Source organism: Amblyomma mixtum, chromosome 6, assembly GCF_055824585.1.
Source record: "Amblyomma mixtum isolate Tamu chromosome 6, ASM5582458v1, whole genome shotgun sequence".
NCBI classification, from domain to species: Eukaryota; Metazoa; Arthropoda; class Arachnida; order Ixodida; family Ixodidae; genus Amblyomma; species Amblyomma mixtum.
The window spans coordinates 54,894,604-54,906,902 of record NC_143017.1 but is presented as its reverse complement, the minus strand read 5'-3'; the positions used below and the strand labels follow the sequence as shown (position 1 = coordinate 54,906,902).

Sequence of the window (12,299 nt, the reverse complement as noted above, 5' to 3'; positions counted from 1 at the left end):
GTTTACCATGACTCAGCATCTTTCTGCCGGGCCGAGCTTGGGGAGCATTAACGTCATCGGAGAGCCCTCTTTGGGCTCGGGGGCGAAGCACTCGGGACACAGTTTCTCCGCGTCCTCCACCCAGTTCGTACTCGGCTTGCGCCGACCCTGTGTCGTGCGCGGCAGTGGCCTTCAGAAAGGAGCGCCGACGTCTGGACGGTTCTATCTTCTGGAAGACTGGAAGTTGCTCTTGAACTCGCTCTTGCACGCTGTCGATCGTCGCCAGGACCTGGGCTTGCTGGTAGTCTTGCTTGCTGGGCTCTGGCGCAACAAGTGCCCTAGTCGGCAGCACAAGGCCCGAGACGATGTCCGTGTATGTTTCGTAGCGGGTCTGGATGACAGGCTTCCCTGCTTCGAGGATGGTGGTGAAGTGGGTGTAGGTGGTGTAGTAAGTGGTGGGCGTCGCTTGTATCTGTGGCCCTGGAGCCAGCGTGCGAGTGATCGCTGCTGTTTGGTGGTGCGGACCAGCATCGTACGAGCGTGCCTCCACGTAGCCCGCCGGGCAAGTGCGGCAGAGGGCGCCAAGCACCGTGTTCGTCACCGTTTCCTTTCGCGTGTTCACGATGGCTGAACCGTCAACGTATCTGGTTGTGAAATAGGTGTACGTTGTGTGGTACGTTCTGTACGGCCCCGCCTCCGTAGGCCTGATTCGTGCTCCGACATCTTGGGGAGCATGCTGAGTCAAAGTTACAGTGGCAACGTTGGTGACGGTTTCGTATCTAGTATTTACCACAGGCCGGCCGCCTATGTAGTGTGTCGTGAAATAAGTGTAAGTAGTGTAGGCCGTATGATGAGGCTCGTAACCAGGTTGAGTTGGGTAAATAGGCCTATAGACTTGTGTTGGTCGTATCCGGTCTTGCTCGGTTACTGTGACAGTTACGTAGTCCGTTACCGTCTCGTAGCGCGTAGCGACAGTCGGTCGTCCATGAATGAGCCGTGTCGTGAAGTAGGTGTACGTCGTGTAGACCGTATCTGTGACCGGCGTGGGCCGGATGATCACAGGTCGATAGGCGCCCGTGGGTTGAATTGCGCGACCGGCTATTGCGTCATCTTTTGCAGTCATTGTAACGTAATTTGTTAACGTCTCGTATCTAGAGAGTACAGTTGGCCTTCCGTGAATCACGCTAGTCGTAAAGTAGGTATAAGTCGTGTAAATTGTATCAATTGCTGTTGCCGGTCGATGAGGGACAACTTGCTGAATGACCGTTGGCCTTGACCTCTGGTGTATAGGTTCTTCAGTGACTGTTACTGTGACGTAATTAGTCACGGTATCATAGCGCGTAGATGTCACCGGTCGACCTGCGACGAGGACAGTAGTGTAGTAGGTGTGAGTAGTATACTGCGGTTGCTGTCGACAATGGCGGCAACCGGGAACGGCAACGATCTGTGAAGGCCTGTGTTCGTATACCGTTTGTCCGGGTGTGACGGTCACGTAATTCGTCAGAGTTACATAGCGCGTTGAAGTCACTGGCCTTCCGCGGACGAACTCGGTGATATAGTCCGTATGAGTGACGTAAGCGGTCTTGATATCAGATCGGCACCGGATGCAAGCAGTGACGCCTTGATGTGACGGATAGACTTGTACTGGCTCAGTGCGATGGATCTGGTCATGGAAAATTGTTCGCGTCGGCACAATCCGCTGAGTGGGATAATGAACAGAAGAAATGACTTGAAGATTGCTGGCAACAGATGTGCGTCCATCCGGCTTTAGATATGTGGTGAAGTACGTGAAGGTCGTATAGTAGGTGACAGGCGTCGCATATATTTCATCTCCTCTTGCCTCCGCGACATCGAGGTTGTCTTGCTTCACCTCCCTTTTGTTTCGAACGACGATCAAAGGGGCACCCAGAGCGCTAGCAATATGTGCACCTGATGGCGGTGGAGGCCTTGGTCGGCTTCTTAGAAGTGGTGTCCTGAGCCTGAACTTAAATGGTGCAGTCTGGGTTTTTGAAGAGGCCTTGTGAAAGCTTGATTCAAGCTTGGCTGTCAAAGATGGGCTCAACGGGGTGGTAGCAGTGTGCTGAACGCTCGAATCAGAGAAAACCTGAGATTCAACTTCAGACTGAGGCTCACTGGACGCGCTGCTAGAACCTTCGGGATTTAGGTCTTGTGCTGAGACGCTCGACGACGCTGGGGGCTCTGAGCTGGTGTCGTCAACCTGGAGGCCGGCTGGCAGCGTAGCCGCTGTAGCAGCAGTAGGACCCACGACATTCGAGACAACTTCCGTCCTACTTGACAACACTGAGCTGCCGTCTGTGTACAACGTGGTGTAGTAAGTGTACGTAGTGTAGTGTGTCACCGGGACGTTCCGAAGAAGCTCACGCAGGTCGATGCCTTCAGGAAGCGAGCTGAGCAACGGAGGCGTCTCCTCCGTCGTTGATGTGTCCGTAGGCTGGGCTTCCAAAGAGACGCTGGTTGGTGTCACGCCCGTTATTATGTCGTGAGGCGTCATTGTCACGTAGTTTGTCACGATCTCCTCTCTGCTGGTTACAGTTGGACTTCCGTCAGTCTCAAAAGTGGTGAAGTACGTGTAAGTGGTGTAGTAGGTGCGAACGATGGTACTGCTCTCAAGATCCCGTTGAGTTTCTTCAAGGCGAGGGGTCTCCGCCGGCTCTGACATTGTGTTTGTCACGGTCTCTTCTCGGCTCGATATCACTGGTGCGCCGTCTTCGTAGAAGGTCGTATAATACGTGAAAGTGGTGAACATGGTGTCCACATTACTCGTCGGGGTAGCTTGAATGGGCGGTTCTGGGGGTTCTGCAGACGGTGATGTGAAAGAGCCATCGAGAGTTTTCACTATGGCTGACGTCCTGGATATGAAGGACACCCGGGGTGTTCCGTCGCGGTAGACTGTTACAGGTGACAGAATCGTAGTGTAGCTTGTTGTAATAGATGGCAGTGGCGTGGACTCATGCGCTTGCGTTTTGGGGTATTTTGTAATTATGTTGGTTTTTACACTTTCTCGGCTTTTCACCGACTTTGTACCTCCTCTGTTGACTGTTGTGAAATAGGTGTACGTAGTGTAGTACGTGGAAACGACCGGAGTTGTGATGAGTTCCGTTGTACTTGGCTGAGAAACAGTCTTGACCTTTGACACGACCTGCGTTCTGTTTCGAATCGTAGTGCTTCCTCCACGAACAAACGTCGTATAGTAAGTGTACGTTGTATATACCGTCGACAGCAAATCTGTCTTCGTCGGCTGTATTGAAACACTTGAGTCTGCCGCGGTAGCAATGTCCTGTCCACGAACTGTATTCGAAACAATCTCTTCCCGGCTGGTAACGGTGGAAGTTCCATCTTTCAGAAGCGTCGTGAAATAGGTGTACGTGGTATAGTACGTCGTGACAGGGACCATTGGCGTTGGAGCAACGTTCGTGACGCTGCCGTGCTCCTGGCCTGCTGAATCAGTTGAGGAGCCGAAAACGACGCTGGAAACCGTCTCCAGGCTGCTTGTTACACTCGACGTGCCATCCTTGAACAGCGTAGTAAGGTATGTGTAGGTCGTGAAGTACGTTGTAGGTGCTCCTTCTGAGGACAATGGTGGCGTTGCTTTTGTCGAGCTGGTGACATCAGGCTCAAGACTTTCACTCGGTTCCTGTATGTGTGCGTATGCACTGCTTGGTGCATCGGAATGGTGAGTAGATATTTCATGATCCGTCTGAGTAACGGCTGAATTTCTTACGGCGGTTGGAGAAATCTCCGCGCTGCTGCCATCTTGTTCAGAAGGAGCAAGCAGATCAGACATGGTCTTCTCGCTGACCGCAACGACGGTTGAGCCATCAGACGTGTAGGTGCTGTGGTAGGTATAAGTGGTCATCAGTGTCGCTGTCTGTGAAGGATCCACCGGAAGCATTGACTTCTCGGGAGCGATGGTCTCGAAGCCACGTTTCCGAGCTTCTTCGTATTCCTCATTATTTTCAAACACTTGAGACGTTGTAACTTCTCTGCTGTTGACGGTGCTACCACTGGGTCCTGGGATAGTCGAATAGTAGGTGAATGTGGAGTAGTGAGTAATAGGGTATGATGTCACTGTCGTTGCTTGCTGTTGTGAAGGCGCCACGCTGTCAATAATCCTTCCTTGCAGCGTTGATTGAGTTTGATCGTCTCCAAGCTGGGAAGGTAGATCGTGACCGGGCAGCACAAAACCGTCAGTTAGAAGTCTCACTTCTTCGGTGTGGACAAGGTCATCCTCAAACTGCTTTGCGGGGTCAGCTCCAGGCAATATGAAGCCCATGGTGATGATCTTGGGCTTCTCTTCTTCCGTGTTCGCAGATGATGTCTGCTGGTCGTAGTCGTATTCTTTTGCACTATCCGGCACGCTAGGGAGGATGAACCCGTCTGTCAAAACTGCGACTTCGGACGTGGACGATGGGGAAACATAAGACGGCTCGATTGATGGAACTAGAGTAGAAACGTGCAGGCCATCGGATAAGTCCACTACTGACGGTTGATCTCGACCAGGCAGTGCCGTTTCATAGCTATCTTCAATTACCCGTGACTGGTTGATGAGTGGGATAGCGAAGTTAGATGTGATACTATACACGTCCAAGGAATCATGAGCTCCTTCAGCACTTTCGGCGGGAGGCGTCTCTTCCGTTACCGGAGCAGGCGTCTCCGTGTCTTCTTGAATGTCCTGTTCTGTTACGGCTCGGTCAGACACTCCCTCAATCTGGATGTCGCTAGGAAGCACAAGGCCTGGTGCTGGCGGCGGAGCCTTAGGTGTTGTAACCTGTTCCATCTCTTCTGTCTTTGACTGCGTGTAAAATATGCTCGATGTGCTCTGAATTACGTGGGCGTACCTTCCGCTAATCACAGTGCCAATAATAAGTGTTGTCCATTCAGTAGTCATGTCTCCATTGATATCGGTGCCTGTTATGGAGCTGACCAAACCAGTCTTGTATGTTTTCCTTCTTTTCGGCTTAGGCGTTGAGAGAGATGGTCGAGTAGGAGTTACTGGATACTTCTCCGTTTTTGTTCCTTCAATCATGGACACCATAACTGTTTCTGACGGATGAAGAGAGCTGCTCTCTTTTGGTGGTCCGAAGATTGGTGACGCCACAAGGTGCTCCTTTGACTGCGGTGGTGCGTACGACGACAAGAAGTTGGGAGTTTCAAGGTCCTCGGGGCTGAAGCTCGAAGAAGGCATCAGATTTTCAAAAACATGGCTGTCATAAAGATAATCTTCTGAGTTCTCCGGAATGTTCATATCAGGCTCTGGAGCGAAAGAGTGAAAATCTTTCCCCGACTCGTCGTCATTGTATTTCGGCACGCGAGAATTGACTAGCATTGGAATTGTGGATGTGTACATTGTACTCTGCATTTCTACGCCACCTTTAAATGTAGAAGTTAACATCGACAATTTAGAAACAAACTCTCTCGTTGCCGTTCCGTAGAGACTATCTTTTCGCTTTGTTGAGGAAGAAGTGGCCTGTGGCTTTCGTGTAGGAATATTGAATGGGTTGTAAATGTCCTCGTCGTGAGGGCGCCTAGTCTTCCCAAAGTCAAATGAAGTACCTGTGGCCGCTGGCTGAAATACGACTTCTGTGCCAGATATAGTTGTCGTAAAGTCTACGAAACCAAACAGCGTCACTCTGGTCTTCTTAGAGGATGTGCTTTGGTCTTCATGCTGTCCGCGTCTATAGGGTCCATTTAAGGCGTCCGTAGCAAATATGTCACCCACATCATCAGCGAAGTCATCGTGATGTGTATGCGAACCGACGGTTTTTGTTGGCCTGATGTCCTTCAGCGGCGTAGGCGTCAGCAATTCATGTCTGAGAGCCTCTAGGTTAATGTGGTCCAGGGGAGGCCTCATCCTCACCATCACCACAGGTTCTTCTTCTTGTGTTGGCGGAGGGTCATAGTCATGGTCGACGTCTTCTAGAAACTCGTCCGCTGTCCTGGACGCTCCTGAAACCGGAGACGTAGTGTAAAGGCCCAGGTGCTGAGGCAGGAAGAACTTGTCAGTTATTATTGTTGCTCCGTCCATGGAGGTAGCCCTTCGGCCCGTAGCTGTTGGCTCAAACTTCTTCCCATGCCTGTACAGTGTCGGCGTGGGTTTTTTGTGAGATGACGAACTGCTTCCTTCTCGGTGGTTCTCAGTGTGCATAGCGCTTAGAGTCACGTGCATGGTGCTGGATGTCGACATCTGGGATTCTGTCATTCCCTCTATTGTTATGGGTTCGGAGCCTTCGATCAGCATACCTGTCATGGATTCACCACCATTTGCGCTGCCCGAGCCGAAAAGGAGGTAATCTGACCTGGGTACTTCCGTCGGGGAGATGGAATGAACAGTCTGGGAGGGCAGGAGCACTCCGATCTTGTGCGAAATATCAAGGACAACGCCCTTCTGGTTTCCTGACCGGATGACGAATTCTTCCGACCTTGTGGCCGCATCTGGAAGCGAAGGCGTAGCAGCTACGGGCAACTGTCTATTGCCAAAAAAGAACATGTACGTCTTTGCGTCATGGCCCTCTGTGTTGACGTACGTTCCTGTGAAAACCTTGTATGTTACGTGTTCGGAGCCTGTTCCCTGCACAAGCAGACCTTCAGTGCCTGTGACAGTTATAACTGGTACCTCGCTGTCTCTCTCTTCACTGAGCTCCGATATCTGGCCGCTCTTGATGTTGAGGCCTACAACGGTGGTTGACTTTGCGCCTGGCACTGCGCTCAACAGGGAAGCCTGGGTTGTCTTGGTCGGCTGAATCTCTGTCGTCACTGTCGAGGACAGCTCGTTAACGGCTGTCTGAAATACTTTTCCCGAACTCAAAGAGCCAAAGCTTTGCACACCGTGTGTCGTCTGCGGCCGCTGTCTCCTGCCCTCGTGATGGGCGGAGTCGTCGACTTCGTTCAGGGACGGCGCAAGCTCGAGTACTGTGGAATGGGTGGACAAGATCTGAGTGTACGTGCCCTCGACGTACTCTCGCCGTATTTCAGTCGTGTGCAGTGTGGTTTGTTCGCCGTTGACCTCGGTGCGAGTGAGAGTGGCGAGGGCGCCCGTGGGCTCGATCAGAGCCACGCTCACTTCTGCCGCTTCTGCCTGGTGGTCCAGTCCCACGGTGTATGTCATTAGGCCCGAGTGTCGCGCACTCCTCCTCCGTTCAGAGTCTGGCCAGACAAACAGCACAGCACTAGTCAGTGCCCCCGCGACCTTCGTTGCCGACAGTGTCGAGCACGCGCGGCACGTTCGTGAAAAAAGGAACCATACGCGACCATCTCATAACTCTCTCAGTAGCGGCAACAGATACTGCTTTCTACGCTGGCTATGCTACCAGGAACGTGCTCTCGGCAAGAAAGATCACTTGGTAAAACATTAAGCGCTGTGCGGTTGCTGTTGCTTTATATACCTCATGTCTAGGATGCATGGCATTACTCTTAAAACATGATTAATGCAAACTGACTGGAGAAAAAAGTCGTCTCCATGTATGTCTACTAAATTAAAATAACCGAGATGGGTCAGCGTTCTCAGTGTTTCGCAGTCTGTCTGATGAAGGCAATATGACAATGACATATAACTAATTTGTCATTTTCTTTATCAGATTACTGCAGCGAAGCTCCCCAAACTGCCCGCTTTTATAATTTCCAATTAATCTGGCTCATTTCATCATCAAACGGAGTATTGACGACGTTACCATTACTGCGATGCAGTGAAAAAGACTGCATCTCTAGTGTCAATATTCGTTGCACTGTTGAGTTCGACGCTATGAGCCATAAAACCGGGCCAATTTCTCGAAACTTAGATCTAAACAGCGTTGTCCTTAGTCATAAACTCCAAGACTTTGATGGCTTGGCTACAGGCCATTCAAATGCCATATTCCGGCTCTTCAAGCCCTTTCTTGAAAACAAGATCCTTTTATTGATTTTATAAGGGAGTTCATCGAAGCTGTATCAAAGGGCAGAAAGCGAAACCCAAGCCCAGGGTGCGTGGCGTCAGTATTCTCTCGTTCAGCGATATAGCGCTGATACGGAAGGACTGCTCCCAGGCTTCCCGCTTGAACGAGTTCGGGTAGCGCTCCCGCGCGGACTTGCCGTCGAAGACGGGTGGAACGGGGCAGTCATTGGGTTAATGTCAGGGGCGCACACATTGTGACCATGGTAGTGTTACGGCGGTTAATTTCGGGGACGTTGGTTCAGTGGCCACGGGGGGGTGAATGGGGGGAACGGCGTACAAGGCACACATGCCGAGTCTCTTTCCTTGGGGGGAAAAGGGTGACCGTTAATGCACTCCGATCGACGGGGGGACCTTCCCGCTACCACGCAGACCGCAGCAAACCCTCAAGCAAACGCGGATGGCATAGAGTCAATAGAAGAGGAGAAATACGGAACAACAAAAAAGCGCGCAGCACTTGAACGACGCCACGGTTAAAATTCAATCTCTTAAGAAACGTTTGTGAGTGACTACCTTGAATGGCAGCACTTGACACAGAGTACACTGCCTGCTAGGGCCGCCGTCATGAACGGCTGCGTAACTGGAGATAAATATGCTGACATCATATATTCCACCTCACAATTTCACTGCGCTCGACAGCAAAGAATTCCACTGTTTTCAGTGTTGCTGCTTTTGCAGGTACCCACAAAGCGGGGCAGTCGAACAAGTACTTCAAGGTGCGAAAGATTTTCCAGGCTTGTTTCTTTTCCCTTTCTCCTCCCCTATTGCTCAAGAGTAGCACGAACGGTGTCTCCCTCTTTTATTCCCACTCCGCTCGCTCTTTTATTCTCCCTGCATTTCCCTTCGTTTCAACGCGCCTGGAATCAGAACACGGCGAAACAAAGCGGCACATGGAAGAGAGCGCACGTACCTGAACGCCGTCGCCGCTCCATGGCCATGAGGTCCTGCAAGGAGCTGTCGCTGGGGCACTTGTAGGCCTTGCCTTTCTCTTCGTCTGCCAACCAAAACGGCCAATGTGCGAGTGTGACTACACGTGCGTCTCACATCTGGTTCTGTCTTCATCGCCACTACGACAAAGCCTCCCTCAAACACTCGTGTATATATACAGTCCCAAACGTTTTCCCCTTTTCCCCATGCAATAGTCGGGGAGGGGGTCCCTCCTTTCAGGGATAAATTTGTTCATTCATCTATGCTAACCCATAGCACCAGTTCGCTTCTTTGCGAAAAAAAAAACTATTTTTGAGATTTTGTTCTCAACTCTATGCTTAAATGGTTATGTAAGGCCACTTAACCGCCTAAAGCGCACTTTTTATTTGTTTCGAAAATGGGCCAAAATGTTCACTTAGTACTCGTGCTGCCATATGTGTGCGAACGAAAATTAAATGCTTTGGACGAGACCTACTCGCCGTAAGCCGGACACACAATCCCAAAATACACCCGACCAGCTGGACTCGTCAAGAGCTAGAAATGACACTTGGGTTATAGCGAGCCAGGCTGGTCCAAGGCCTTAAGGGGGTGAAACATCGTAACTCCTTTTAAAGAGCAATAGAACGGTGTTTAGATCTCCAAAGTTTCTGAACATCTAAATGTGCGAGAAAGTGAAATAATACTTAAAAGGTACGACGGTTCAATTTCGCTATGGCTAGTCGACGTGACAGTACAGACAGCAAGAGCTCTCAAAATGAAAATTGCGTGCAAATTCTATTGCATCTGCAATCTTTTCTTGTGTCTTTTCCTTTCAAGTAGCTGTTGTACCTGCATAATTGATACGCGATTCATGATACCCTTCAACTTTGTCCTTTAAGACAGGACGGCAGCCAAGAGCAGTATCTGCAGCTTGAAACCTTGAGTCCATTTTTTTTTTTCAAGACGCCCTTTTCCCCGGATTAAACATGGCCTCTAGCACTGGGGTGGTTATTGTTGGGGCGTACACTATGGTCCTGAGCAGTCATCAATGGTAACAGTATGCCAAGGTCGATTCAAACTAAAATGAATTGGGCAGTTTTTCCTACTATTTGTTTTGGCTCACTGTATTGGGCAGTGCACATGTAGTTTTTTTTTATTATTATTCAAGTTGCATCCACTTTCTGCAGTGCACTGATGACTAAACGTTTCACGTTTTCTACGTCTGCTCGCTTCTTAGGAACAACTCAACAGCGCCAAATTCTAAAATTCCTCTTGCTGAGAAGGGGATTACTGTCACCATGAACAACTTCGTCGAGCCCATTCGCGTATTGAAACCGTTTTGATTAAGAAGTAAGGATAATATAGAGCTTGATTCCTCACGGCGGGGAGCCGATTTATTTTGCCTCCCTGGTTTCTCATCTTAATCCACATTCTTTCTCATAACAGCTAGGCAAGTAACTTCTTCAATAAAATGCAATTATTTCTAGCGGTGTGCTGGAAATCTGCGAGTCCTTTACACCTTCACTGGTGTGTATGATTACTGCACTACACTAAGACTGACTGCAGTGGTTATGTTAAGACTGACTGTGGCAAATGGCACAAATAAGTCGCACATTATGCCTTCACCGGTCTCTCTGCTGTTGAGAGAAAAGGAAAGCAGAGGCAGGACTCAAAAATCTGTTCATACGTCGGTTCAGCTTTTCACTGACCGGTGTATGTGCGCTTGAAGTTTGCGACAGACGGTTATACAACAGCCGAGGCGTAAGCGAATCACGAAACTAACTCTATGTACGAGAAATATTTTCGATTGCGTTGCCAGGCTTCTTTGCCCGTTAAAGGTGCACTGAAGAGGATTCTGAAGTTGTCTTTTTGGCGCGGGAACTCGATCTACACGTTCCTAGCATTCTTAGAAACCACGACTTATTGCCCTCTGTGGCCGATTTCCCTAATTAAATCGAATTAACGTCCGGCTCCCCCTTTATTTTTTTAATTCTCCGCGTACGGTGGGCGGAGTCGACCAACGCGTGAAGTGCCTTTCAGCCAGCTCCGTGGAGGCTTTGCTTTCGCTTTATTTCGTTTTTTAGGTTTCCATGAATAAATAGTTTCATTAGCAGATAATATAGCCGCAAAATAAGCCCGCAGAAATAAAAATACGCGCGGACTATTTGCTACTACGGACTACTACGTATTACTCCGCCGATGGTAGAGCGGCAAGCCGCCACGGGACTGGCTGAAAGGCACTCCACGCGTTGGTCGACTCCGCCCACCGTACGAGGGAGAATTAAAAAAAAGGCGGGAGCCGGATGTTCACAGGAATACGGCGCAAAAGACGTGGACAAAAGAGACAAACACGACAGGACCAGGACCAGCGCTGGTCCTGTCGTGTTTGTCTCTTTTGTCCACGTCTTTTGCGCCGTTTTCCTGTTGAATCATGAACCAACTAGCCCAAACTAGAGTTCTTCCGGATGTTAATTCGATTTAATTACGGAAATCGGCCACACAGGGCAATAAATCGAAGTTTTTAAGAAAGCTCGGAACGTGTAGATCGAGTTCCCGCGGCAAAAAGACAAGTTCAGATTCCTCTTCAGTGCACCTTTAAGACAGGCTATGGTAAATGCTTCTGTTTTGGATAATGTTCGAGATGCCGAGGCGCAGTAGTCATCACGAAAGCGGTAAGTAAAAGCTCATTTTTTTCCCAGTGAAACACACCAGTCTCAACAAAGCTGTCTGCTGGGATAGTTAGCACAGCATAGCGAATTTCTAAAGCTCAATGACAAGAGAATAGGACTAAACAAGCGCTGAAAACAAGCTTGTCTCGTCGTGTACTCTTGTTCCTTGACTTTATCTGCGCTTTCGACAGCCATCAAGGCTTAGAAGGCACTGTTTTGTTTTTTGCGAGAGACTGCCTCGATTGACAGATTGTGACTGTGTCTCCCGTTCGCTCTCTCTTCCTTCTGTTATCCCTTCGTTCCCTTCCCCAGTGCAGGGTAGCCAACCGGAAACCTTTCTGGTTAACATCCCTCCCTGCCTTTCCCCGCTCTCTGTATCTATCTATCCAAGTATCGAAATTCTATAAAATACCTGCCTCAGCAAGGTTCTGTGAACATTAACCTACAGAACTGTATTCATTGCTCAAACACAGCTGATACTGTTCGCGGTGGGTTAGGTCAAGCAACTAACTGTGTGTGTTTGAAAAGTCCATATGGCGTAAACTATAAGGTCAAGGTGTGAACAGTCACGTAATTCGCCTGGATAACGACAAGGAAGATATTAGTACTCGAAAACAAGTAAACATACTTTGAATCCTAACTTCAATGAAGAAATGTCAGTTTTGGTGTTCGTTCCTTCTTTAGAAATAACCTATCCGGCACCTCACCAAGCCGGCCGGTTAGTTCATCGATTACTGTAAGCCCATTCCCATCAACTTTGTCTGCATAGGGCCCGCATAAACTTGCTTCCTTGCAAAGGA

General features: G+C 49.6%; 1 protein-coding gene across 1 annotated transcript in view; it reads right to left on the bottom strand.

The window, feature by feature from the left end:
* The window catches only part of LOC149339169 (uncharacterized), a 234,439-nt gene that overhangs the window by 49,324 nt on the left and 172,816 nt on the right, over positions 1-12,299 (bottom strand). Inside the window, exons 5-6 of the mRNA XM_089547976.1 lie at positions 8,835-8,918; positions 7-7,143 (exon numbers count right to left, since the gene is read on the bottom strand). Coding sequence (XP_089404102.1) covers positions 7-7,143; positions 8,835-8,918 — 7,221 coding nt within the window. The remainder of the gene's footprint in view (positions 1-6; positions 7,144-8,834; positions 8,919-12,299) is intronic.